The sequence below is a fragment of the Microtus ochrogaster genome, linkage group LG3, assembly GCF_000317375.1.
Source record: "Microtus ochrogaster isolate Prairie Vole_2 linkage group LG3, MicOch1.0, whole genome shotgun sequence".
NCBI classification, from domain to species: Eukaryota; Metazoa; Chordata; class Mammalia; order Rodentia; family Cricetidae; genus Microtus; species Microtus ochrogaster.
The window spans coordinates 18,172,022-18,197,439 of record NC_022029.1 but is presented as its reverse complement, the minus strand read 5'-3'; the positions used below and the strand labels follow the sequence as shown (position 1 = coordinate 18,197,439).

The following is a 25,418-nucleotide window of genomic DNA, read 5'->3' as shown; positions in this document are numbered from 1 at the left end:
TCACTAGGGAAATGGTTTGCAATCTTCTTAACACAGTTCAGGTTTTGGGGACCCCCAACCATAAAATAATTTTTGTTGATACTTCCTAACTGTAATTGCACTACTGTTATGGACTGTAATGTAAATATATGTGTTTTCTACTACTTCATAACTATAAGTTTGCTACTGTTACGGATTATAATGTAAATATTTGTATTTTCCGGTGGTATTAGGTGACCTGTAAAAGAGTTATTCGACCCCAAGGGGTCACAAGCCATGGGCTGAGAACCATTGCACTATGGTGTGGACCTTGAGGTCTCAAAAGCCCAGGCCAGGCCCTGTCTCACACTCTCTGCCTCCAAATTGCAGACAATATGTAGGCTTTTTGCTACTGTTGCAGCGTCATGCCTGCCTGCCTGTTGTCATGCCCCCTGCCATGATGTCCTTGGACTCGCCCTCTCAAACTGTAAGCAGGCCCCCAATTAAACGGTTTTTTTATAAGTCGCCTTGCTCATGGTGCCCCTTCACAGTAATATAAAAGTAACTAAGACACCTGGATATGCTGGATCATTGCATTGCCATGGGAGCCAATAGTAAGCCTGTCATATTTTTCATGACCTCTAAGCTATAGGAAACACCTACTGCAGGTTCCGTAGTGCTTAAGCTGAACTGAGCACACCACATGGCCAGCATTTCTCTTGAAACAGCTCAAGTAAGCCTACACTTTCACATCCCCTCTTTTATACATAATAAAGCCGAGGAGTCCTAAAACACAGTTGTGGTGGCAACTGATTGCTGACTTCACGGGATAGATATTTATTATCTGTGAGCACACCTGGGAAGAGCTGTCTAGCTCAGGTTAGCCTCCTGGCATGCCTGCCTTATCTATGTTAGGTTAGTTCAGATACAAAGAACCTCCCAGAGTGTGAACAGCACCATGCCATGGACTAGAACACTGGATTCCTCAAAAAGCAGAAAATGATCCACTGGCATGCATTACTCTCTGCCTCCTGAGAACGGATGTAAGAGAACCAACGACTCTATACTCCTGGTACAGTGTCTTCCGCTTTTATGATGGGCTTCCCCTCAGACCTTTTTTTTCTTTTTTGAGACAAAGTTTTACAGAAGTTATGGAGCCTGTCTTGGAACTTTCTCTGTAGAACAAGATGGCCTCAAACTCACAGAGATCTGCCTATCTCTGCCTCAGAGTCTGAGGTTAAAGGTGTGTGCTACCACCACCAAACCCCTTAGACTTTAACCCAGAATAAACTCCATCTTCCCTGAGCTGCTTCAGCTAGGTATTTTGTCACAGAGTTTGACAAGAAGTTCCAGAAGTTATCTCTTATACTGTCATAACCCCCATGACTTAGAACATTCTCTGATACATAAGTACTGCAGAAGTAATTGCAGAGGGAAGGAATGAATGAAGCCAAGGAAGACAAATCCAGCTGCTGTCCAAGATCACACAAATGTTGACTCTAAAGAATCCTTTTGGGAACTGTGACAGCTAATCCTGGTTGTCAGCTTGACTATAACTGAAATCAACTTGAAAGCAAGATGGTGGGCACTTCTGTGACTTGTCTTATTGATCAGATACTTTCATGTGGGAAGACCCACACTAACCAATCTGAGGGAGGCGGAGTTTATTTTGGCTCTGAGGTCCAGTGTTACACTCCATCACGCAGGGAGGATATGAGAGCAGGAGAAGGATACAGCTGGTCACTATGCATCCACACTCTGGACGCAAAAATCAATGAATGTCTATGCTCACCTCATTTCTTCCTTTTTATTCGGTTCAGGACTCCAGACCATGGAAAGGAACCATTCATGTTTATAGTAGATCTTTACACTTCAGTCACCTAAACTGGACGATCAATCATAGAAATGCCCAGAGGTTTCTTCCCATGATCATTCTAAACCCTGTCAATTTGACAATCATAATTAACCAGCACAATACCAAGGTAACTTCTATGTACATGATGCTTAAATGCAAATAATGAATCCATGTATTAAAAACCCTGAGAAACAAAAATCAATACTTCTAAAACCTTGAGATTTTAGAAGCAACAAAAGGACAGCTGTATGTGTGTATATAAAGCCTTTGTATATCAGTAAGTGTTTAGATGAGATATTTGTAGAAAAACAGAATAGCATTATTTTTGTGACAATTAATTTCAATTATCAAATCAATCCTTGACTGTTAAATACCTAGGAGATTGATAAAGTACTTCTGGGTGTATCTATATAACTGTAACGTGGGGCATGGCTGGAGGAAATAGGTTGCTGGAACTAACTTTGAAAGATGTGTCTTTCTTTCCCTGGACCCTTCCTGTCTTTCTCTGGGCTTCCTGACTGTCACAAACTAAAGAAGCTCTTCCTCCAGGGAGTCTTGCCATCCTGGCATGCTGCCTTAACACAGGACCAGAAGATGGGGCCAAGTGAGCATTTACTGAACCCTCTGAAACCATGAGCCAAAATAAATCCTGCTTGCCTTAAGTTGTTTTCACAAATATTTTAGACAAAATAATGCAAAAAGAGCACATGTTCTTAGGACTGTAGACACATGGTATATCAACTAGAAAAAATATACGTACAAAATAGAAAACTGGGAGCCATTCATACAAAATTCAAATCATCATTCAATTATAAAAATCTATGTTGAAATTTATTAAAAATAAAGAATAATCTACAGCATTGTTTTCATCTGTTAAATTAATACTCATTACATACCCTTCCAAGAACATTTCTTATACTACTAATAAAAGTCTTGAAACAAACTCAGATTTTAATATATTAAAACTGTTCAGGAAATGACAGCGTTATGCTATGCAAAAATAAGCTCCATGATGTCTTGCCCCTCTTTTTATGCCACATGGAGTTCTGGGAATGATTTCTGTGATAGCCTTTACTTTACACTGAGGCAAAGACTGTTCGCTGGACCTGACCTGATCATGTGTGCTCGTTAGAGAGTCCTCTCCAGCAGATTCCAGAGGAGGAAGCCGAAGACCCAGTAACTCAGGGCACCTCTCCTGGTGTGAGGACAAAGAGGAAAACATCGAAAGAAAGACAGCAGGTGTTAAACCACTAGAAGTGCCCTCAAATTTTGCCAAATTTTGTGGCGGTTTATTGTTTATCGATAATAAAATAATGTAAACACAGGCACGTAAAAATTCCTCTGGTGATTGAAAAAATTAAAGCTGGGCCTGGCATGGTGGTGCATGCCTTCAATCTTAGCACGTGGGAGACAGAGGCAGGTAGGTCTCTGAGTTCAGGCCCAACTTGGTCTATAAAGTGAGCTTCAGGACAGTCAAAGCTGTTATACGGAAAAACACTGTCTCAAACACACACACACACACACACACACACACACACACACACGCACATAGTTATATATATGAAATAAAATAAAAATGTTTATAATATAATATTTTAAACACAAATATATTGCATTAATACAATTTTATTACATATGCATGCTACATGGGAATACATCAAGATGGCCTCAATGTAATATCAGATGAAAGGATTGGATATTTATACTCACATGCTTTCTTATCCATTCATTTCCAAAATTATCAAAAAGAAACAAAACTAGCCATATGTGTACAACCATCGAGATAAGAATCTAGCTTTGAAGACTACCAACATATGTCAGCTCCTTAATCAATGAGATAGGAAAGAACACTTTATCATCTTCAGACTAAAATTATATAATAAACTCTGTTATGGAAGAAAAATACACAAACACAAGTTCAGCACAATGGGGCTGTTATGCCTCTGACCACGATGGGGCCAGTCCCAGGTGTGACATCAATCCCGATGCCTATGCCTGCCCGGTCTGGCAGGCGCACAGCCTGCCACTGCAGCTGAACTCTGGAAACACTACAATATTAGCCTTCTCTGTTAATCCTACTAATGCACTCCCAATCTCCTTGACAGGCTGCCCATCATATCCCTGTGTCGGGGCGAAAGCCTCAAGAGGTGGCTGTGATGAGGGAATTACTGAAAGGACACCCAAGAGGGCAGAGCCTTCCCCCTCCTCCAGCTCTGTAGATACGCCGCATACCACAGAGGGCACCAGCAGAAGCTTGTCCTCAACACCAACCTCCTGGCATCAGGTAACAGAGAAGTCCATCCACTCCAAGCGTTGACCAGGCCGCTCTTCAAATCTCACTACGAAAAAAAAAAAGAAAAGAAAGCAAGTTAAGAAAGAAATCCATGGGGCTGATGGCTTGGGGTTATTTTCTCCTAGCAGAGCCCCCCCCCCTCTCCGCTCCTCTGAACTAAAAAGTTCCTGACTCTGAGAATGAGTCTCTAGAACAGTGGTTTTCAACCTCCCTAATGTTGCCGCCCTTTAATACAGTTCCTCATGTCGTAGTGGATCCCAGCCATAAAATTATTATGTTGCTACTTCATAACTATAAAATGTGTACATATGATATACAAACCATTGAGGTTGCGACCCACAAGTTGAGAATCACTGCTTTAGGTCCTCCTTTTCCTGCCTTACCTCTTCTACCCAGTTCTTCAGAGAGTTCTTGACACTTCATAAAAGCCATGTCTACATCCCCATCTTCATTTATTAGCTGGACTGCTCTAATTTGCCCTATAAGTTTCCAGCAGGTTTATTTGAAATGTGTCCTCTGAAAGACATGGGAAAAAATGAAGAAAAAAAAAGACATGCTGTCTTCATATTAACAGCCCATGTTAGAAAACCCAAATTTCTCTTTTACCCAAAGCAGCTAAGTTTGTCACCTTGGGGGAAAGCATATATTTCTCCATATCCTCATTGAAATAAAAGGAAAATTCAGTCTGTGGTTGACAATCTCACAGCATATTTTGGATGTGGCTAGAGCTATATAAGACATCCTCTCCCCAGAATTTCTCATTCTCAACAGCATCTCTCACCAAGAGAGAAGAGACTCAGTAGAACGCAAGGAGCTCTAACCTCCAAGAGGACGAGCAGGTGCTGGTTGCTCAGTTTGTTGGTAAGCTGATTTTCAAAGAGAAAGAGAATTGCACAGTGTCAGTGATATCCTTTTGTCAACAAGAGCCTTTAGAGGGAGATGTTTCTGTTCTGTACCAGAGAAACCTTCCTAGGCCAGAGTCGCACATGCCTCAAAGCCCATCTGCGATGCAGGGTCAGCTGTGGACCCATGTTTCTGGCTGTGTGCTTGCTAGGATGGTTTCCCACATTACAGAGAGCCCAGTGTCAGCCAGACAGGGTAAAAACAAGTACCGACTGTAGAAGACAGTGAGATCTGCCAGCCGGAATGAGCTCAGGCTTGCCCCTGGTTTCTTGGTGGCTACAGGACAATCTGGAGATAACTTCTCTGTGCATAACACCAGGAAGTACATCAATGTTACACACATAAACTCTAGACATCATTTGTTAGTGTTCAGTCCCAAGTTCATCTAGTAACCCATGAGAGGCCTCCAACATCCACAGCTGAAGCCATGTAATACTTGGCATTGGCTCATCTCTAGTTTCAAATTTTGAAGTGTATAAGTAGGGGTGAAACTATGTATGGATTCTACGAGAGTCCCCTACCGCACCTAAGATCCAGTCTAGAGTTGAAGGGAGAGTCCCTCCCACCCTAAGAGTGTGGCTGGGGTGCCTGCAAGCATTTCCATTTCAACACAGCAGTATGGTCAGTCCTGCCTAACTACCCTCTGCCTTTGAAATCTGAAATGAGTTGGACTTCATCTGTTTCTCTAGAAACAAATATTTACAACTCGAACCTTTATGCTAATTATTTCAAAATTCTGGGGCTTTGTCACTGTCCTTGCTTTGAGAGCAGTTGCTTTTGTTTTCATGTACGTCTGAGACCAGTGAGAAGAGGCACATGCTCCAGCGTGCTTCCCAAATGTGAAATTGATTTACTAATTGGAGCTATTTTAATCCGTGTCTGTCTGGCACACAGTTCATGTCAGGGCTCCTCTCTGCTGGAATCCATATATCCACAGTGCTGTATCTATACCTAAGAGGACTAAGGAGTCAGAGTTGGGGGTGTGGGTGCTGTTGATTTGTGTTTGTTTGTTTGTTGTGTTTGGTTTGGAATTTTCTGCATTGCTTCATTTTTAAGCATATATGTAGTGCTGGTTGGACTAGAACTTGTAGAACACACTGTAATTTTCTACCTCTGCTTCCTAAGTGCTGGAATTATAGGCATAAACCACCTCGCCAGACTCAAAATTCTAGTGCCTAGGTAGAAATAAGAGTTTTGTTTATTACTGATTAAAAAGTGAACTTAGCCGATCCTAGAAATTCGTTCTGAAATAATTTGATACATATCCCAGGTTTTTAGATGAATGTCAGCTCCAAAGCTAGCAATGTTCAAGGATGTGTTGAACTAAACAGAAAGTAGTTAAGTGTCAACAATATCGCCTACATCTATAGTGCACACTGAACTTTGATCTGTAAAAAAAAAAGAAAAAAGGAAAATGTTGGAAATTGCAGACTGGTATTTTTAATTCTCATTTACAGGTAAAAACTGAGACACTAAAGGATTTGACTAAATGACCCCCCCACACACACACACACATAATGTTCTGTGTGAAGTTTGTCCCAAGTAAGGGATTGCCACTTTCCAGTTTCTCTCATGCTGTGTACTTTAATCTGACTGACTGGCTGCAGAAGAAACTGTTAGAGTAACCTGTGTATGGAGAAGCCAGGCACTTTCTCCATTAGCAGACTTTACCCAGTAAATAATATTGACTGCAGAAAAGCTCTGTTTCAGTAACTATTCATCTTTCTAAGCAAAGCAACACTGAGAAATACATATGGAATAATTCTAGGAAGGAATGTATTCCTTTAGGAAATATTTTGATGCTAAAGGAAACATACTCTCGACAACTTTGAAGCGATTCCTAAAAATCCCACTGCCAAAAGTGTAATGAGGCTTAAAATTCTACACACAAATTTATGTTTAAAATTATATCTGCGTAACAGACCAGGGACCAGCACATAAAAGAAAGCCATTCCCCTCACCATAACAAAACACTAGAAGACACACTTTTAATGACTTAAACCTGAAGAGGGTGCAGCTAACCTAAAAATATTAAGGAAGAAATGTAGGAGCCACAGGGGGTGGGGACACCAGGAGAACACAAGCAACAGACTTCAACTAAGCAGGGCACGTAGGGACTCACAGACAGAAGCGGTGGTAACCACAAAGCCTGCAGCGAGCTGTGCTAGGCCCTCTGCATATATGCTATGGTTGTTGGTTCAATATTTTTGTGTGAACCCATAACAGTGGAAGCAGGGGTGTCTCTGACTCTTTTGTCTGCTCTTGGGACCCTTTTCTTCCTACTGGCTTGCCTTGCCCAGCCTTAATATGAGGTTTCGTGCATAATCTTATCCAGTCTTATTGTGTCATGTGCTAATTTCTGAAGGCCTGCTCATTTCTGAAGGGAAATGGAGGAGGGGTGGATATGGGGGAAAATGGGTGGTGGGGTAGATAGGAATTGGAGGGATGGGATTATTGAAAACAGATTTGTGTGTGTGTGTGTGTGTGTGTGTGTGTGTGTGTGTGTGCGTGTGTGTGTGTTAATTTTTTGCTTTTATCCCCAAGACCTTAAGTACCAATAGCTGTGAACAGGTGAAAGTTTTATAGTGTCATAAGACTCCAGAGAACCTTGTCAACATATGGAGGGTTAGGTTCTGGGAATCAGAATTCATGTCCTTGAGCCTGAATGGCAAATGCTTTAACCCGCTGAGCCATCTCCCCAGCCCAAGAAAGTCCATTTTATATATAGTAAGGAAGAATAGTTTCTAATAGCTCGCCATTAGAAACCATGTGAATTAAAGGACCCAGTATTGTTTTCCACGTTCCAAAATAAAATAACCATCGACCCAGAATTTTGGACCTGGTGACATTTTCCTGCAGGGATGGCAGACAGATGAATAAAAACTAAATTTTATGCCCGCAGGGCTTGTACCAATAAATTAACTCTAAAGGATCTCAAATAGAAAGAAAATAAAATAAGGACATTTGGGACACCAGGGACCAGTGAACAAGGAGGAAAGCAGAAGCAGGGTCAACTACAGGGAAGAGTCCCTGGCCTGTGAGAGTCTAAATTATACTTACTTGTTAAAGCCAAATGGCATCATTTTGTGTGGATCTCAAACACGCAGAGGAAATGGTTAAAACAAGACCAGAAGCAGGAGAATAAAGGGACTTAATAAGACACAAAAGAATTTATAATCAATTTGATAAAATGTTGACATCTCTTAATGGTGATGAAATAATTTGAAGTTTTGAATATGGTTGCAATTTCAGAAATTTCTTTACACAATAAAGTATATAAATCCATAAACACACACTGTGATAATATCAAATTTCTGGTTCTGATATGTGTGATAAGCCAAGATGTAATGTGGTATGGAATGTGATCGTGTCCATTGGTTGAACCTGTGTAAATACTTGGTCCCCATGACAGTGGTACTGAGAGGAGTTGGTGATCTTTAAAACATGAGGGCTAGTGAAAGGTCCTTTGTTTATTTGGGGGCATAAATAAAAAGGATTATATTACCATAACATAGATTCCAGGCACTGTTATCCCATAGAACTATGAGCTAAGATAAATCCATCCTTACTTCATAACTAGCCTGTGTCAGGCAATTTGTGACAGTCTTGTGAAAAACCACAAATTCTGGGAAATCTGAAGGTGGGCATGCTAAATGACCAAAAATGTATTAATTTTATTTAGTGTAACAATATGGCAGGATAACGTCTTTAATGGCACAATGTGTTGGTCTGTTTTACATTGTCATAACAAAATGTTGAAAGCTAAAAAAATGAATTTTATTTGGCTACCATTCTGATGCCAAGGTCATGACAGCCCATATGCTTTGTTTTGGTTCAGGGATCCATTAACTGGGTTGTAGTACGACAGAAAAGAAAAAAACATCTCAATATTCTAGGATCTCCACTGCAACTAGTAGCTTTCCAGCGTCTCCTTGGGGACACTAACACTACCACATGAGGCCAAGGTCTCCCCATGATGCCTTCAATGCCAGGGTTTCTGCAGCAACTGAGGTTGTACCCTCGCCGGTGCCCCTCTTATGGGGTCCCTTCAGGGAGACTCCGAATCTGCCACATACTGCCAAGCCTCAGCCGCTGTCCGTAACCCTTTCATGCCTTCAGAACCAATCCCAGGTGGGAGACACTTACACGTTATTTGCCAAGCTCCACTGCCAGCTTCCTGCTCAGCCTCGTTCCCTCCCAGTGGACCACAGCTTCTGTGTGCTGACCCTGAGGAAACGCTTCCCAGAAAACTTCACCTCAGTGATGTGGGGCTCTTCTTAATCACAGCTGATCAGTCCCACTTGGACAAAGCAAAGGTTTCACTTCAATGATTCTGGGCTCCCGTGAATCATAGCTGATTCTTCAGCTGCAACTGAGCATAAACCACTGATTCTTCATTCATATAAACAGCCCTGATAGCATCTTTGAGGGACTCTCAACTGCTGTCTGAAACTCCACAAGTCACTCTTCCGTTTGCCGCATTTCTGTCCGTAGATTCAACTTCCAAGCTCTCACAGGATGGCCCATTAAAGCTCTGAGCATGCACTGGCTTTTCCAGCCCAAAGCTCCAAACACTTCTTACATACCCCTCTCGTTACCAATTTATGTCCTACTTGGTTTCTCTATTGCTATGAGAACCACCAAGACCAAAAGTGAGTTGGGGAGCAAAGGGTTTGTGTTAGCTTGCAGGTTATAGTCCATCATCAAGGGAAGCCAGGGCAGAAACTTAGAAGCAGGAACTGAAGTGGTAACCGTGGATGGGTGGTGGTTTGCATCTAGGCTTAGACTCAGCTGCCTTTCCTATACCACCCAGCAACGCCTGACCCGGGCTAGTACCACCCACTTGGGCTGGACCCTCCAACATCAACTGGCAATCAAGAAAATGCCCCAGAGACATTGCCATCAGGCCAAAATGATAAAAGCAATTCCTCAGTGTCAAATTAATACCCGAGATTGGTATGTTTGTATGTTTTCACTTTAATTTTTTTATTTTGAATTATTTATGTGGAAGGGGGAATATGAATGTAAGTGAAGGTGCCTATAGAGTCCATGAACTTTGGATTCCCGGGAGCTGGACTTTCGGGCACTTGTGGGCTGTCTGGTGGGGATGTTGAAGATTAAACTCAGTCCTCTGTTGGAACAGAATGTACTCTTAACACATGAGCCATCACTCCAGCTCCTAAGATTTTGTTATTACAGTTGTTTATCCTGTGTGTGTGTGTGTGTGTGTGTGTGTGTGTGTGTGTGTGTGTGTGTTGCAATGCGACACAGTGTGCGAGTGGCCATCAGGGAATAACTAGTGGGAGTTGGCTCTCCCTTTCTACCATCGCATCCTAGGAAATGGAACTCAGGATCTCAGGCTGGCGGGCAATCACCTTTACCCACCAGCCCATCTCATCAGTTTAAGTTTTCACCTTGATGGTCTGAAGAATGGATTGGTGGGTGCATGTAATAAATCGAGTGTAGGAAAATGTTGATTCTAAAACCTAAGTGGTGGGCAATTGGGTATTCACTATGGAATTAGATTTCTCTGTGTTGAGAAATGCTCAAATTAAATTCCAGAAGGAGAGGATGCAGGGGAAATGTGTCACTACAATGCCTCTCCCAGCCCTTCGATCCCAGTGATCACAGTTAAATACATAGCTACGACAATTAAAATTATCCTTTTCGATAAAAACGTGCCTGGCTCCCTGGCTAGCTACCCTAACACTGCCTCAAGCCTTTCCCAAAGGAAAACATGCCATTGTCCCAGACACCACACCTAAGAGTCCCTGTAAGTGCTACTGTCAAGGAGAGGCAAGCCTGAGCTCCCTTGGGCTAGCCTCAGGAACAAGCTGCTTTCTGGAACAGCCATCTAAAGCACAGAGGGCTGATGGCCGGGTTTGAGCATCCTTGACCCAGGAGTGGGGACAAGAGTGGTTCTGATGAAGACTGTGTTCCTTTTAGGTAACATAAAAATTGGATTCTTTTCAGGCGTTAAGGGACCCTTTATATCATTCAAAAGGCAAATGGCATGATGACTAACTAACTCAAGGCATTAAAGGTGAGCACTCAAGTAGCTGAAGTGCACAGTTCTAACAAGATGTCAAGAAGAGGGCATCAGAGTAGCAACCTGTGGTGACATGGTGGCTTAAGAAAAGGAAACAGGCAACCAGAAAAATATAAGTACACTAGACATTAGCAGCAAAATATCACCACAATAACTGCCCGTGTACTAACTATGGATATGTGTATGCTGACCACAGGAATCAAAGAAATTTTTAAATTATACACTATATGAAAGATATGGACCTAATTAAATATATGAATCTTGGGCTGAGAGATGGTTCAGCAGCCATGAGCACTTGCTGCTCTTGCAGAGGGCCTGGGTTCAGTTTCCAGGTTCAGCACCTGCATGGTAGCTCAGCCCCCTGTAATTCCAGTTCCGGTTTGGGCCATCCAATAACCTCTTTTGGTCACCAAGAGTATTAGTGTACATGTGGTGCACATCCATGCATGCGAGCAAATATTCACACATAAAAATATAAATAAATAAGCCTTTTAAAACATGTATCTTAAACCCTGTCTTGGAAATAAACGTGTGTGTGTGTGTGTGTGTGTGTGTGTGTGTGTGTGTGTGTGTGAGAGAGAGAGAGAGAGAGAGAGAGAGAGAGAGAGAGAGAGAGAGAGAGACACTTACCTAACAGGTAATAATAACTCTTCTAGTTTCTCCCAACATCTTAGAGTATCCTTGATCAGATATATCATTGCTAACTGACCTCTGCAGCCTGGCCATAGAGACTTTTCTTTATAGTCCAGGCACTAAAGTTCATGTCTTGTTCTACTGGATGCCTACAGAAGCTGGTGTGACCTTGGAGATACTAAAGTTATCAATGTCTGCTTGCACAGAGTCATTTGACTCTCTACTTAGGTAAACAAGATGAGAACTAAGCTTACAAGTAAATTTAATTATGTAAGAACCATATTCTATGGAAGTCTTTTGTCTCTTTGGTCACTTTAGAAGTCTAACCATCCTTCCCACCCAAGTTTCCATAATTTCTCATCCCATGTCACTACATACCTGCAAGTTTCAAGTCGAAGGTGTTCAATCCCATAGCCTGGGGGCCACAAATAGCCCAGGATATCCTAAACTTTCTTAAAACATTAGACTGTGATATTTTTTCATAATGCAATTGCATGGTTAGAATACAAATTTTGTAGATGACAATGTCCTGTCACAATGTAGAGTAAAATAAGCATGCATGTTTACACAATGCATGAATCACCTGCAATGTATAGTCCACGACAATTCTTCACTCAGAGTATCCCAGAGGAGCCAAACAGTTAACCATCCCTCCTCTCAATGGCACCATCTCCTACAAGTAACTGAAAGTAATCTAACTGTACCATTATCATGAAAAAGGTAACATTTTCTAGGTCATAGGACAGTTCAATGCAGATAAATTATTTTAAATGAATTAATTGTGTGTGTATATATATATATATATATATATATATATATATATATATATTATATCTCTACTGACAGTTGAACTGCTAAAATCAGTATTTGAAAAAGAAAAACACAAACCTCTCAACTCTTTGTCTCTTCATGCCACTGTTCGGGGTCCATCCTGTATTCTCTCTCATCTCTGGGACTGAAATTAGCACTAGCTAGGAACCTTGTCCTAGGCTGACAGCAAATAGCTACGGCTAGGGATATGGTCAATGGGTGAAGACATATGCTGACATTATGGTTTTGCTAGAACGCCCTGTGAACTCCTTTTTCCCCAGACTAGGGAGCTCAGTATTTACTAGCCTGGTCCATCAAAAACAGCAAGCTTCAAGTTCCAGTGAGAGACCCTGTCTCAAACACTAAGGAGGTGTTAAAGAAAAACATCCAAGCCCTCCTCTCACACCTCTGAATGTGTATGCACAGGTGCACACACTCACACAAGCTCACACACACACTTACACACATGTGCACAGGCACACACACACAGGTGCACATGCACACGTGCACACATACACACAGAGGTGCACATGCATACACAAACACACACGGCTCACACACACACACAGGTGCACATGCACACACACACACACACACACACACACACACACACACACGCACACACACCACCAATCCAAGCTGTCTTCTCTCACCTCACACACAATTTTGGAACCTCCTCCAAAAAGTTAAAAAGGGGTGGACTCTTTTAGGAATAATGTAGCTGAAAAGGCAGTAACTGCAGGGAACTGACAAAGCACTACATCTATGTGGTTCATAAATGCTGGGATTGGCGAGTCCACATTGTATTAGGGCACAGTTTTTGGTTAAGGCAATAACAGTGATATTAGATATATAGGACTTTCCTCTCAACATCAGCTGAATGAGACAATGGGAGAGCATTAGCCCTGCTGCAGTGGGAGAGCATTATCCCTGCTGCAATGGGAGAGCATCAGCCCTGCTGCAGTGGGAGAGCATTAGCCCTGGTGCAGTGGGAGAGCATTATCCCAGGTGCACTGGGAGAGCATTAGCCCTGCTGCAGTGGAGAGCATTGGCCCTGCTGCAGTGGAGAGCATTAGCCCTGCTGCAGTGGAGAACATTGACCCTGTGGCAGTGGAGAGCATTATCCCTGCTGCAGTGGGAGAGCATTGGCCCTGCAGCAGTGGGAGAGCATTGGCCCTGCTGCAGTGGGAGAGCATTAGCCCTGCTGCAATGAGAGAGCATTAGCCCTGCTGCAGTGGGAGAGCATTAGCCCTGCTGCAGTGGGAGAGTATTAGCCCTGCTGCAGTGGAAGAGCATTAGCCCTGCTGCAGTGGAAGAGCATTAGCCCTGCTGCAGTGGAGAGCATTAGCCCTGGTGAAGTGGGAGAGCATTGGCCCTGTGGCAATGGGAGAGCATTGGTCCTGCTGCAGTGGGAGAGCATTGGCCCTGCTGCAGTGGAGAGCATTGGCCCTGCTGCAGTGGCGAGCATTGGCCCTGCTGCAGTGGCGAGCATTGGCCCTGCTGCAGTGGAGAGCATTAGCCCTGCTGCAGTGGGAGAGCATTAGCCCTGCTGCAGTGGAGAGCATTGGCCCTGGTGCTGATGGAAAACTGAGGCTCACAAACACAGGAACTTGCCCCAAACTTGTGTATTTTAAGAAAAGTAAGTCTCCTGTCCTAGAGCCTCAGAGAAAATGGAGCTTCTAATTCTTCCTCTGCCACTGACATGAGGTTTGACCCCTCCCAACTAATATTTCATATCCCTGGTGAATTTTTCCACATGAAATGTGATAACTGGGCCTGGTGAGCTATAAAGAAAACCAGGTTGGATAGGTAGGAGACTCAGGAAGGCCTGGCCTTGCTTTCAAGAGTCCACCTAAGAGCTCTGGTGGAGACCTCTGCCTTAGACACCCTATCCGGAAGGACCTGGTCGGCAATGGACTTTCTAGTGCTCCGAAGCCCCCACCATACCGTCCCTATAGCTTGAATCTGCAGGGCTTCTGTCAGCGACGAGTTGGACTAAAGACTTCCCAGGGTCTCAACAGTCTGCAAGCTGCATTAACGACGAAGTAAACGTACACCTCTAGCGCAGAGGATTATGGCAGGATACCGATGCAGGGTCCCGTCCCATCCCTGAAGATGGAACACCAAATGCAGCAACAACTACCCCAACCTCCCTAGGCTGGGTACAGTGTTTCAGCTGCCTTCGCAGAGGCTGGAGAGTTCCTCTTGCGCCTGCGCGCACAGAGCTTGTGCGGTGGGAGGGGGAAGGCCGGCAAGTTGGGCGTGGTCTGCGTGGACTGGGCGGGTGCACAGCGGTAGTTGGCTCTGGAGCCCGTGTGGTCTGAGACTGCTTAAACCACCACCACGGAATCGCTATGAGAATTGCAACCGCCACTGCTCCTCACACAGGGCACCTGCCAGTGCTTTGGTCTAGGGATCACGTTGGTGGGAACCGAAGTATTCTTGGTGCCCCCGAAGGCACTATTTTCGGGGCGTGTCTGGGATGAGTGGGCATCGCTGCTCCAGGCAGAACCGGTCTGTGGTTCCACAAAGCTACGGCTAATGCGTTGCAGCTGTAGATGTTATGGTGCTTTTGGGTTCTGACAAGAGGGTGATGTGATGTCACTGTGACTAAAAGAGGAGACAGTGACGTCACAACGACCTAATGCCTTGGAAGGTGGAAGGAGCGCGTCTTTGAGACAGGCCAATTCTAGAGGATTTTTTTTTAACGTCACGGGTCTTGCATTCTTGAAACTGGGGTGACTCCAAGAATCTCCATATCTTCTAGTTAATCCTTTCCTCTCCCCTATGAACAGAGAACTCAGCGGCTAAAAAAAGGCTTTCTATAGTGCTGCAAACTCCAAATTCTGGAAACTGGAGGAACCTAAACTTCTTCCTCTTAAGGAATCCTTGAAAGCTGGTCTGTCTCCCAGGATGCTTCTGATCTCTTTCTAGTTAGGAACTCTAAGCTATACCAAAGATCTCCCAAGGTTTCTGCCCTCCAAATCAACCCAGCACTCACCTTGGGTCATGTTAGGCATGGGGCAGAGTAGAGGTGAGGCAGGAGGAAGGAAAGATTGAAGAGCTTACTTTGGTGGGGATTGGAACCAGAAAAGAGGAAGTTTTCTAGAAGTATAGGGGAAGAGTTGAAGCAGGCAAGAAAAAGCTATCCCATATCTGTCTGTCTGTCTGTCTGTCTGTCTGTCATCCCCCCATCTCGTGTGTGTGTGTGTGTGTGTGTGTGTGTGTGTGCAGGCGTGCAAAAGGCATACTGGGTACCAGAGGAGAAACTATCTCCAGTCACATCCTTCCAGAATTGAAGCCTGTTGAGTGATCACCTGCAATCCTTGGCACTGCATAATCTTGCCATTCCTTGGAGCAAATGTTACTAAAAACTGGGCTCTGGTTTCACACCATGAGAGCAACATGTGGTATCCTCAGTAGTCTGGACATTTTTGTCTAGACTGGTGCCCCATTCCCTTACACCATGCTAAAACTTCTGCCCCAGGGAGTTCATTCTTCTGAGGATGCATGTTTGATATTGAAAGTCTCTCAGCCTCTGGACCCAGGGTGGGGCTTGGGATTCACCATGCCAGAAGTGGAATGTGCCAAAAAGGAAAACATCCCAAGCAAACCTTCTGGAACATTCCACAGCATTAATGATGTCCCGGGGGCCTGGCTAACTGCAGAGGTTCTGAGTGTCCTGAAAAGAGTGAGGGGACAGCTGTGGTCAGGGCTGGGGGGAACGAAATTCCAGAAAAAAGTGAAGATGCCTCTTAAGGTTTCAGAAAGTGCTCAAAGTGCGCGCTCTCTCTCTCTCTCTTACCATAAGCTGTGATGTCGACCATCTCACGTCCTGATCTGAGTTCCAAAACTTCGAATCAATAGCCCTTCCATGAACCCAGACAGAGGCCCCAAGACTCTTGGAGAGAGGCTTCGTTCACTTTGGGGCCTTGTTCTTGTAGACCCTGATGGAAGACAGTGAGCATTTGCCCGTCAAGGGGCAATCCCACAGACCAGCACCCATGACCTGGCACACTGCTCAGTGGCAGATGGGTCGTGAGATCATTCAAGAAGTTTTTGAGGGAGACACACCTTACATACACTGCTGAATAACGGATAGGTACTGTGGCGACCTTTCTTGTGTGGAAATGCACGTGGAAGTACCCCAATCCTGGGTCGTCCATCCAGGTCTATCCAGCAGGGGGCAGCACGGCCTCCAACTCGGCAGACAGTGCTCACAAGGACTAGCCAGGCTGAGGCCCCAACTCTAAATTGGGCTCCTGGGAAGCAAAGGTCTCCATCTTCCACCGGGCTTGATAGAATTCCCAGAAGAGGTTGGGACAAGACTGGCCAGGAAAGGCGAGAGTGTTTTAACTACTGCAATCCAAACTAGCTTTCTTGGTCTTCAGGACCCTGCTTGAGGCTAGGGTTTGGGTCATTGATGAAGGGAAGCATAGCCCAGTGGTCCTCACCCCTACATAGTGCCTGGGGAAAGCTAAACTTGGTTTGGGAAAGGCCAAGGGCGCCACCGTCTGCGCGGTCCTGCAGTCTGGGTGCTGGAGCTAAGGGGGAGTCCGGCCCCGCCCCCAAGTTGAAGATCCCCAGCCGCCAGATTTCTAATTGTGGGAAAACTAAATGCCCAAGGGTAGGTTCACTTTGCCTTTCTAAGCCTGGAGTGAGGATTCCAGGGCGTCCGCCCCCACCATCCCTCACAAGATTTCCAAATTGCGAGGAATTAAGAATCGTCATGGATTTGGGGCTGTGATTCGTCTAGGGGGACAAGCTCCAAGGGGAGAACTGGGAGTAAGAGGTTCCTAAAGGAAACAGGGAAGGGTATCGACTGAGGGACTTCAGGAAGACGGGATAGCTTATTGCAGATGCGTGCTGAGGGCCGGGGCCAGAGGACAAACGGGCTTTGAGCCCCGGTGAAGGAAGATCTCACCCCAAAACAAAAGCCAAGGGCCGGTAGGAAAGATGGGGGGAGGGGAAGTCTGGTGTGCCTGCACGGGGGCGGGCTAGAGGGAGGGGTGACGACGACTCGGTTCCCTCCTGCCCCCGCCCCCCTGCGTGACCCCTGCATTCGGAGAGGCTGGGATTTCTCAAGGCTTAATGGGAGGGCACCAGACCCTCCTTTGCAACAACCCACAGCTTTTCGGATTTGAGGAGTTAGGAGACCCGGGCCCTGATTACATAAATACGGAGATGGACCAACACCACAGAAGCGGGGCTTCCTCCACCATCCCATCCTAACTGGACGAGGTGAGAAAAGTTGACAGGTGGAAACTGAACAGAGAAATCTGTTCCTCTCTAAATAAAAGAACTTCTCCTCCCCCCCTTGCGACCCGAGAGGAAAGTATCCATTCTGTCATGCCTGTAAAATAACCGTTTATTTAATAGTTAAAAAAAAAAACTCCAGTGATAAATGTCCGTTACCGATGGTCAGCATAAAGTGCCAGTCGCAATACAACGCCCTGCTCCTGGCCGGCTGCTCGCTCGCGCTCAGCGATGGAGCAGGGGAGCGGAGGCTCGGTCCCGCCAGCCCGGGATGCCTGGTCCTTAGCCCGGTTTCCGCGCCCGGAGCAGGAGGTCAGCGGGGCGCAGCCTGAGCGCCCAGGAGTCGCAGGGAGCCAGGAGCCCCTGGGGCTGGTGACAAAAGCAGATACAAGAATTACACTTTCGCAGGCTTCCCACGTGGGGATGGGAAAGGGAGGAGGGACTGGCAATTGCCAGGGCGCGCAGATCTTTTCTTTTCCCCCTCTCCGCAGTCAAGACTTTACAAGCTTATATGGTCAAAAGGGGGAAAAAAATAAAGAAAACATATAAAATAACAATAGAAAAAGTAATACTTTTGGGAAAGGCGCCACTGCGGCTAGGCGGAGTTTTCGTTCCCTTTTTTCCTTTCTTTTTTCTTCTTCTTCTTTTTAAAAAATGCAGTTTCCCTTCCGCCACGTGAGTTAAGTACCGCCTTTTGGCCAAGAGTTTAGCCGCGTCCTGGGGGAGCCGCCCAGGCTGTAGGAGTCACGGCCCCGGGCAAGGCTCAGGAGCGCCGCAAGCGCTTGGGACCCAAGGGACATTGTTGGTGTGAAAGAAAGATTCCCAAAGCCCCTCCCGCTGCCCCGCAGAGTCGCCTCCAGCTTGGGTCCCTCAGGAAAAGAAGGCAGCAGCTTGTCCCAGGGTCCTGGTGCCCCGCAGGCGCTGTTTGTTTAGCATTTGATCTTGGAGGTTTTGAGCTCCTTCACTTGTGAGTGTAGAGTCTTGTGGACAGCGAGAGTCCGGGACTGGCAGAATCCTTTTCCACACTCTTGACACTTGAAAGGCTTCTCTTTGGAGTGAATATATCTACGGGTAGAGACAGACAACATCATGCAATGTTGTTTACGAATGCGTGTACGAGGTCCCCTCCCACTGACGTTAAGGTGTTTGTGGGTTCAGACAAAGGGGGCAAAGGAGAGATCGGCAACAGGCCGGCCGAGACTGTGGGTAAGAAACTGTGGGTAAGAAAGAGAAGGTGGAGGGGAGCTTTGTAAACAGATTCGACAGATAGACCACCTGCCTTCCTGAGGCTGATAAGTGGGGACGACCTCCTTCTAAAGGCTGAGTCAACACTGGAGGTCAGTCAACAGACCAGGAGTCAGACAGTTTCTAGATCTGCCCGGCCGGAGCAGTCAGCACTAGCCCAAGAGATTCTTGAAAACTAGAAATGCGTAAAATTAAGTAAAACTAAAACGTTCTGAGTTCCTATTCCAAGTGCTCCTTCCAAATCTCTCGGGCACTGTGATAACCGAGAAAGGAGGCAAAGAGACCCAACCTTGTGAAGACCTAATCTTAGGTCCTAGTCGTCACCATATTTCTTTCCCCACGTTCTAAAACCTATCCTGGAGCGGGGCGGGAGGGACGGGGAGGGTGGTTGTTCACGGTTTGTAGAGAATTCCCAGAGGTAAGGGAATGCTTAACAGCAACCAGGGACTCTTAGGAACCTTAAAGGGGGGCAGGGGATGGACACATCAGGCCAGAGCAGCCAAAACAGACCCCTCTGGGGGCCACCCGCGACGCTATAGTGCCGCACCTGTGGTCCCGTAGGTGGTCTTGCCTCCGGAAGGCTTTGTGGCAGATGTCACAGGTGTATGGCCGCTCATCTGTGTGCGTCCGCTCGTGAATGAGTAGGTTATAGGACTTAGTGAAGTGACGGCCACAGAACTTGCAGACGAATTCCTTCTTAGTCTTGGAAGGCAGGCGTCCCCTCGTGGGCTTCTTTTCTGGGGATAGCTTGGTCACATCCAGGAGGGCGCCCAGCCCACCAGCGGGGGAGCCAGGGCCCTCCCCTCGGCCAAGCTTGGAGGGATCTTCTTGTGTGGCAGCCAAGGCCAGGTTAGCGAAATCAAAGCGCGGCTTGGTCTTAAGCGCCACACCGCTGCCTCCCGCGGTGATCTCTGGCTTTGGGTGGATGACGTGAGGAAACCAGGGAAAGGCGGGCAGCTGGAAGCGAGCATCCATCAGGCTGGACACCGCACCTGGCACTTTAGAAAAAGAGGAACGTGGCAAGTGCATGGCCGGGTAGCCCAGGGTCCATTGGTGCAGATGTACAGCGTGCAGAGCACTGAAGCCATACAGGTTGGGCAGGTGGTCCGAAGGGACTGTGGGCAGGCCATTCACTGCCTGAAGAAAAGAGTAATTGGTGAGCTGCAGGGACGGGTGGATGGGCACCGGTGCTGGCAAGGTTTTGCTGCCCATTTCTGTAGCTGGTAGCGGCAATGGTTTCAATTATTGATCTGCAAAGACAGGAAGAAGGATGGGGAGAGAGAGCCAAAGAGATATTCAGAATTCCAGTCCAGTTATACACACACACTCTCCTTCCCTTAGGGCAGGCAGGAGGTCGGAATCGAAGACCCCACCCATGAGCCCCACTGCCCTCTCAAAACAGATGAGAACATAAGATATAGAAGGGTTGTCTGGCCAGAATTCTCTGTGATGGTCAAGCCCCCTCCAAATGGTATCTGGCAAAGACACATATTGTTGACAGAGCCATCAATGGAAAACTAAGTCCTCAAACACAGACACAACCAACTTAAATGCCTGCTGTCAGCTGTGAAAGATGCACACATAGAAATACAGGCATGGCAAGCCGACACCGATATCCACACTCAGGCAAACCTGGGCCACGCAGAATTACACGGTCCTGCAACAATAACAAAATCTGGGGAAGCACACTTACACACTCGGTTCACACGTTCTGAAAAGGCATCAAACAAGAAGGTCAGGAAGCAGAGTGGAATTGCCAGTGTTTTATGGGACAACCCTGTACAAAATGCAGGCGCCTTCAGACAGACATATCATCCACCTCCTGCCTGTCAAGGTTTGGGGGTAACTGGCTTGATTTCCAGAAGCCAAAAGAATCCTGCTATCATCTTTCAAGCTCTCATTTGGACCTAGATTTGCTCTGTACCATACAATTGGTGAACCCAGTGGACTCTGTCCTCTTGGTAGCTGCTTGCAGACTGACTCCCTGACCTTTGGTGGTGACCCTCATTTCAAGAAAGGTACTGACATCCACGTTTTGTTCATTTGTTCAGTCAAACAATTGCAATTCCGTATGAGGGAGCTCATGTGTCCTCCCCTAGGGGAGCTGTTTTTCTGGGGGGTTCAGGCTTCTTACATATTATGAAAACCTTGGGCAAGGTCATTGTGTGTAGGTAGGAGCACTAATGCCAGTCCTTCGCTGCTGTGTTCTGTTTATTCTCCAAATACAGATCAGGGTTCTTGAATATGGTTGTTGCCATACCAAAGTGACCAGGGGCTCCAGAGCTGTCATCTTCTGGCCACTTTGGTCAAGTTCCTCAGTATGCGTGGAAAGTGGGGGGCTCTGCAGAGATACTTTTCATCTTTTGTCCCTCCAGATATTTCTAATTTGAGTCTCTATAGTGGAAGTGGAGGGAGTAGGGAAAATACAAACACCAGGGACCCTTGGGAAGCCTCTGAGCTTGGGGTTCAATGGCAAGGATCAAGTCTTCCTCAGAGCAGAATGTTTGTATTTCCTTCTCCTTTCCCAAGGCCAGCCTCTGGCTACTGATTCTTCCTTGACCCCATGCTTCTCTTTCTCTTTCTCCAGTCTCTACTCTGGGATGTACCATCTACTTTTTTGCCTCTTGTCTTCAGAGCTCAGACTCACCCCTGCAGGTCTAAACACCCTCAGCCCTAAAGGCTAGACAGAGAGGATGGAGTCAATTTCCTTTCTCCGCCTGGGGCTCTAAAAATGCCTGGCTAGTTCAGAGATGTGCAGAACCTTTTTTATTGGGCGAAGGGGGGCTACCGGAGGACACATCACCCAGGGCACTTTAGCAGATTGCTAAAAAGGTGACGGGTGGTACAGCTAGATCCAAAGAAAGATGTATTGCTTGGGGTGATGGGTGCCCCAAACACTAGAGCAGACTGGCTGAAATCTGCCTGCAATTAATTTGGCCTCACAGATAAGGAAAGCACAAATTTGCTGTCATCCAACCTGGTTACTAGCATGATAGCCTGCCCTAGCCTTCTCTACTACTCAGCTCACAAAACCTGTGCCAGCCAAATGAGGGGCCACCTAGGAGGAGATCTGGGACAAGGAGAAAGCAAAGTACCTTTGGAATGAAGAGGAAGCTGGGGACCCATTTGCACTGGAGAGCGAGGCATCCGCCAACTTCAAAGGTCTATGGGGCTCCGGCTAGTTGAATGCTGTTTGATTTGTCACCCCTTCCAGGCATTGGAAACTAGATCCCTATATTAGGTTCTATAGGAGACAGCCTGGGCAAAGGGGAGTCCACACTGGCTCCTCTCCTGCTAGGCCTGTGGGAAGTCAAGGAGTGATGGTGGCAGAACTTTTGCCTGACTTTTTTCTTACTTCCTCTGAGGAGCCAAAAAAGACTGGAGAGGCCTTGGGATCCTGGAGGGGTGGTACTTGCAGCCTATCTGCCTAATCTTATTTCCTCCAACACTCCATTTATTTTTCTCAGCGGACCAAGCAGTTTGCTTTCTCTAGTTTTCTGAGGCTTGAGATTCCAGGGGTCATGCCATCCACTCTTTCCCCCGCGGAGACAATTTCGTTCGAAACGTGGCTCTTTACACCAGTGCTACAAATGGACCCGAATGGAAGATCTGGTTTCAGGCTATCAGTTCAGAAAAAAACACAGTTGCAGATATGCCTCCGCGGTGAGAAAAGATGAGCAAACATCAACATCGGGCCTCCCCAACTCCATCGCACCCCACTCCTCCTCCCAGACTCCAACCTGAGCTTTTCATCTCTTAACCCGACAGGGACCACCTATTCTAAGCCCCGGCATCCACTCCACGTGGAGCTCAGGCCTGGCAACTCAAGACTGGAGACTTGGGAAGCACTAGTAGGTGTCCCGACTCGCTGCAGTGAACTCAATTGGAGCCTCAGAGCAGGGGTCCCTGGGCGACATAGTCATTCACGTCCCTCTTGCAGTGGACCGCCAATCCCGCGTCTGCCGCCAGCCTTGTGCAGGGCATTAATGAAGTGTGCAGCCTATTAAAGTGGTTTATTTGGGGCTAATTGAGCGTGAGCGAGTTAACTGCTTGCATTAATGAGGACAGAACAAACCCCACGAGCTTGTGCCTAAAGAAGCCCAACGGCACCCCCTCCCCGCAAAAAAAAAAAAATCATCCTTGACATAAAATCCCCAGTTGAATGGTGACAGGCTTTGGGATCCAGCTCCAGAGGATTGACCAGCACCAGATACTTTGGCTACATTTTTCCAACAAACGAGATAGAACGAATCCACTTTCATTCGCCATTCTGCTATACTGGGATGCCCGCTGTGTCCCCAGGAGTGGGCTTCCCAATCTTAATGAAACCGCAATTACTTTGGAGAGAGCCTGGGATAGACCATCTACCCACCAGTTGTCAGTCGTCGTTGGTTCCCCCATCCCTGTCAGTCAGCCCACTTCATCCCTGCTCGGCCTTGAAACTAGGAAGATAGCTTTGCACGTGGTTCTCTTCAAAGAGCCAACTTGCGGGTTTCATCATGGATGAAATTCATTGGAGTTTTGCGACAAAGAAACCCTTGCAGCTAAACTCTGTTCCGGAGCCCACCCGGCTTAGATTTGTGCTCGCGCTTCTGAGAAAGGGCTGCGCAGGATAATTTTTATTTTTATCAGGGCTGCTGGTCGAAAGTAAGATTCATTCAGCAAACAGCCGTCCTCAATTTCTCTCTCTTTTAAGGTTCCCATCTTTCCCACTTAACCCTGGGTTAGGCGACTACCAAAAAAAAAATCTCCACCCTAGAGACATCTGCAACTCCATAATGATTCTGTTTGGTCTCCAGTTAGAAAACAATGTTCGTTTGTGCCCCCAGCAAGCTTCCCCATACCAGAGACAATCGAAGGTTAAGAGCTGCAGGCCTAAGGACACACAGAAACCCTCCAATAGAGATCATCCCAACCACAGCGCCCAAGTGTGAGGCAGGCTTCAGACAGGCAGCAGCCTTGTGGTCCTGGGGATTGAGGGCTTCCTGTCTGAAGAACAACTCCGCAAAAGACCAACTCGCATTTAAGCGCAACAGGGTTGGGGCATTGCACCTGTCCCGGGTGCTGTAGGCTTGGATTATGATCATCCACACCCTCTCCCTTCTTCTTCCGCTAAGGCAGGCCAGTCTGAATTAAAAGGGCATCCTAGAAAAAAAAGTTTGTGCTCTCTGAAGTTGCTCCGGTTTCTTAAAGGGAGCCCGAAAACTGCCTTACAAAATCCGTGGTCACCTTACCAGAATTCTGCCTAGCCAAACTCTTCTGGCTTCAATGGTCCAGACCCCTCTGTCCCCACCTTTCCACGGAGGTCAGAGGCCAACAAGGGCGCAGAGTCAGAAGTCCTTGAAGGAGCATCCCCATCAACCCTAGGCTGCAACTGCTCTCACTTTCACCAAGATCCTGCAGCCTGCCTTTGGCAAGAACTTCCTTTGGGGACACTGAAAGGAGGAGGCACAGGCTACAACAAGGAACCAGGAGTCTTGCTCGCCTTCGCCTCACTGAGCCCAGGCGCCCCAGGGCTGCAGTTACCTTGTTCTGCCGCGGTCCCCCCAACTGAGCGCTTCTCTGAGGCTCGCTGTGCCGGACTCAAGGAACCAGAGACACTGGAGCCCACTGGCACCCTTGGCGAACTGGAGTCCTGACGCGCCTCTAGCCGCAGGGATTCCAAGCGCCCCACAGGCGGGAGCGCTCAGCAGCCCCGGAGTCCTGCCCGCCGGGGTCTGGTGAGCTTAGCTCCTGGTTCTCTTTCTGGGTCTGAACCCGAGCCGGTGAGAACTTGCTCGGGAGAGGCCGAGCTACGTCTCACTCATCCCTTAGCACCGAGCCGCCTACTTATTTTAATCCACCACCCCCTACCCCTCCCGCCCCTTGCCTCGCGATTCCTCCCCTCCCTCCCCTGCCCCCCAACTCTGCCTGCGCCTGCGCACTGAGAAACAAAGTTCTGCTGACCCGGGCAACCGACTTTGGCAGTCTTGCTAGCTTGGCCTCTGCTTCTCCCGACCGATGTCCACTCCCCGACAGTCCCACTCGACACTTTGTGTGTGTGTGTGTGTTTTTAAGACACGCAAGGACAAGCAGTAGAGGAAACAGCTCCTACCGGACAAGAGAGGGATAGGGCCGAGCATTTCGGATTTCTGCTGTGGTGCTTTAGGACTCAGTTTGTGCCTACGAAAGCCAGGAGGAGCCCGGTGTGTCCCAACACCAGCACCTTAGGCTTGTAAGCAGTTCGTAGCCTGGCAAAGTCGCTGTTCTTCTTAGATTTTCCTCCCAGAGGAGACAGACCCCTGCGTGGAGCAGCGACGCTCTGACACCAAATAGTGCTTGGGTCCTGGGCGGTGACTCTGGCAGAGCTAGCTAGTTCCTGGTGCGGAAGGGCAGAGATTACTGACTGCAGTGAGCCATAACATCCGAGTGCCTAT

General features: G+C 46.9%; 1 protein-coding gene across 1 annotated transcript; it reads right to left on the bottom strand.

Moving 5' to 3' along the window:
- Positions 1–17,858: 17,858 nt before the first annotated feature.
- On the bottom strand, positions 17,859–24,812 carry Osr1 (odd-skipped related transciption factor 1). Its single transcript, XM_005360596.3, has 3 exons — positions 24,529–24,812; positions 19,550–20,252; positions 17,859–18,822 (listed from the first exon to the last, which is right to left on the bottom strand). The coding sequence occupies exons 2-3, from the start codon at positions 20,212–20,214 to the stop codon at positions 18,687–18,689; spliced, it is 801 nt and encodes a 266-aa protein (XP_005360653.1). The 5' UTR covers positions 20,215–20,252; positions 24,529–24,812; the 3' UTR covers positions 17,859–18,686.
- Between the last annotated feature and the right edge of the window lie 606 nt (positions 24,813–25,418).

What these genes read in the sequence shown, in the direction of transcription:
- Osr1 (XM_005360596.3), bottom strand. Translation starts at nt 20,214, where the DNA reads ATGGGCAGCAAAACCTTGCCAGCACCGGTGCCCATCCACCCGTCCCTG. An exon ending in GACCACCTACGGGACCACAG is followed by an intron (nt 18,823 to 19,549) that starts GTGCGGCACTAT and finishes CTCTACCCGTAG; the next exon opens with ATATATTCACTCCAAAGAGA.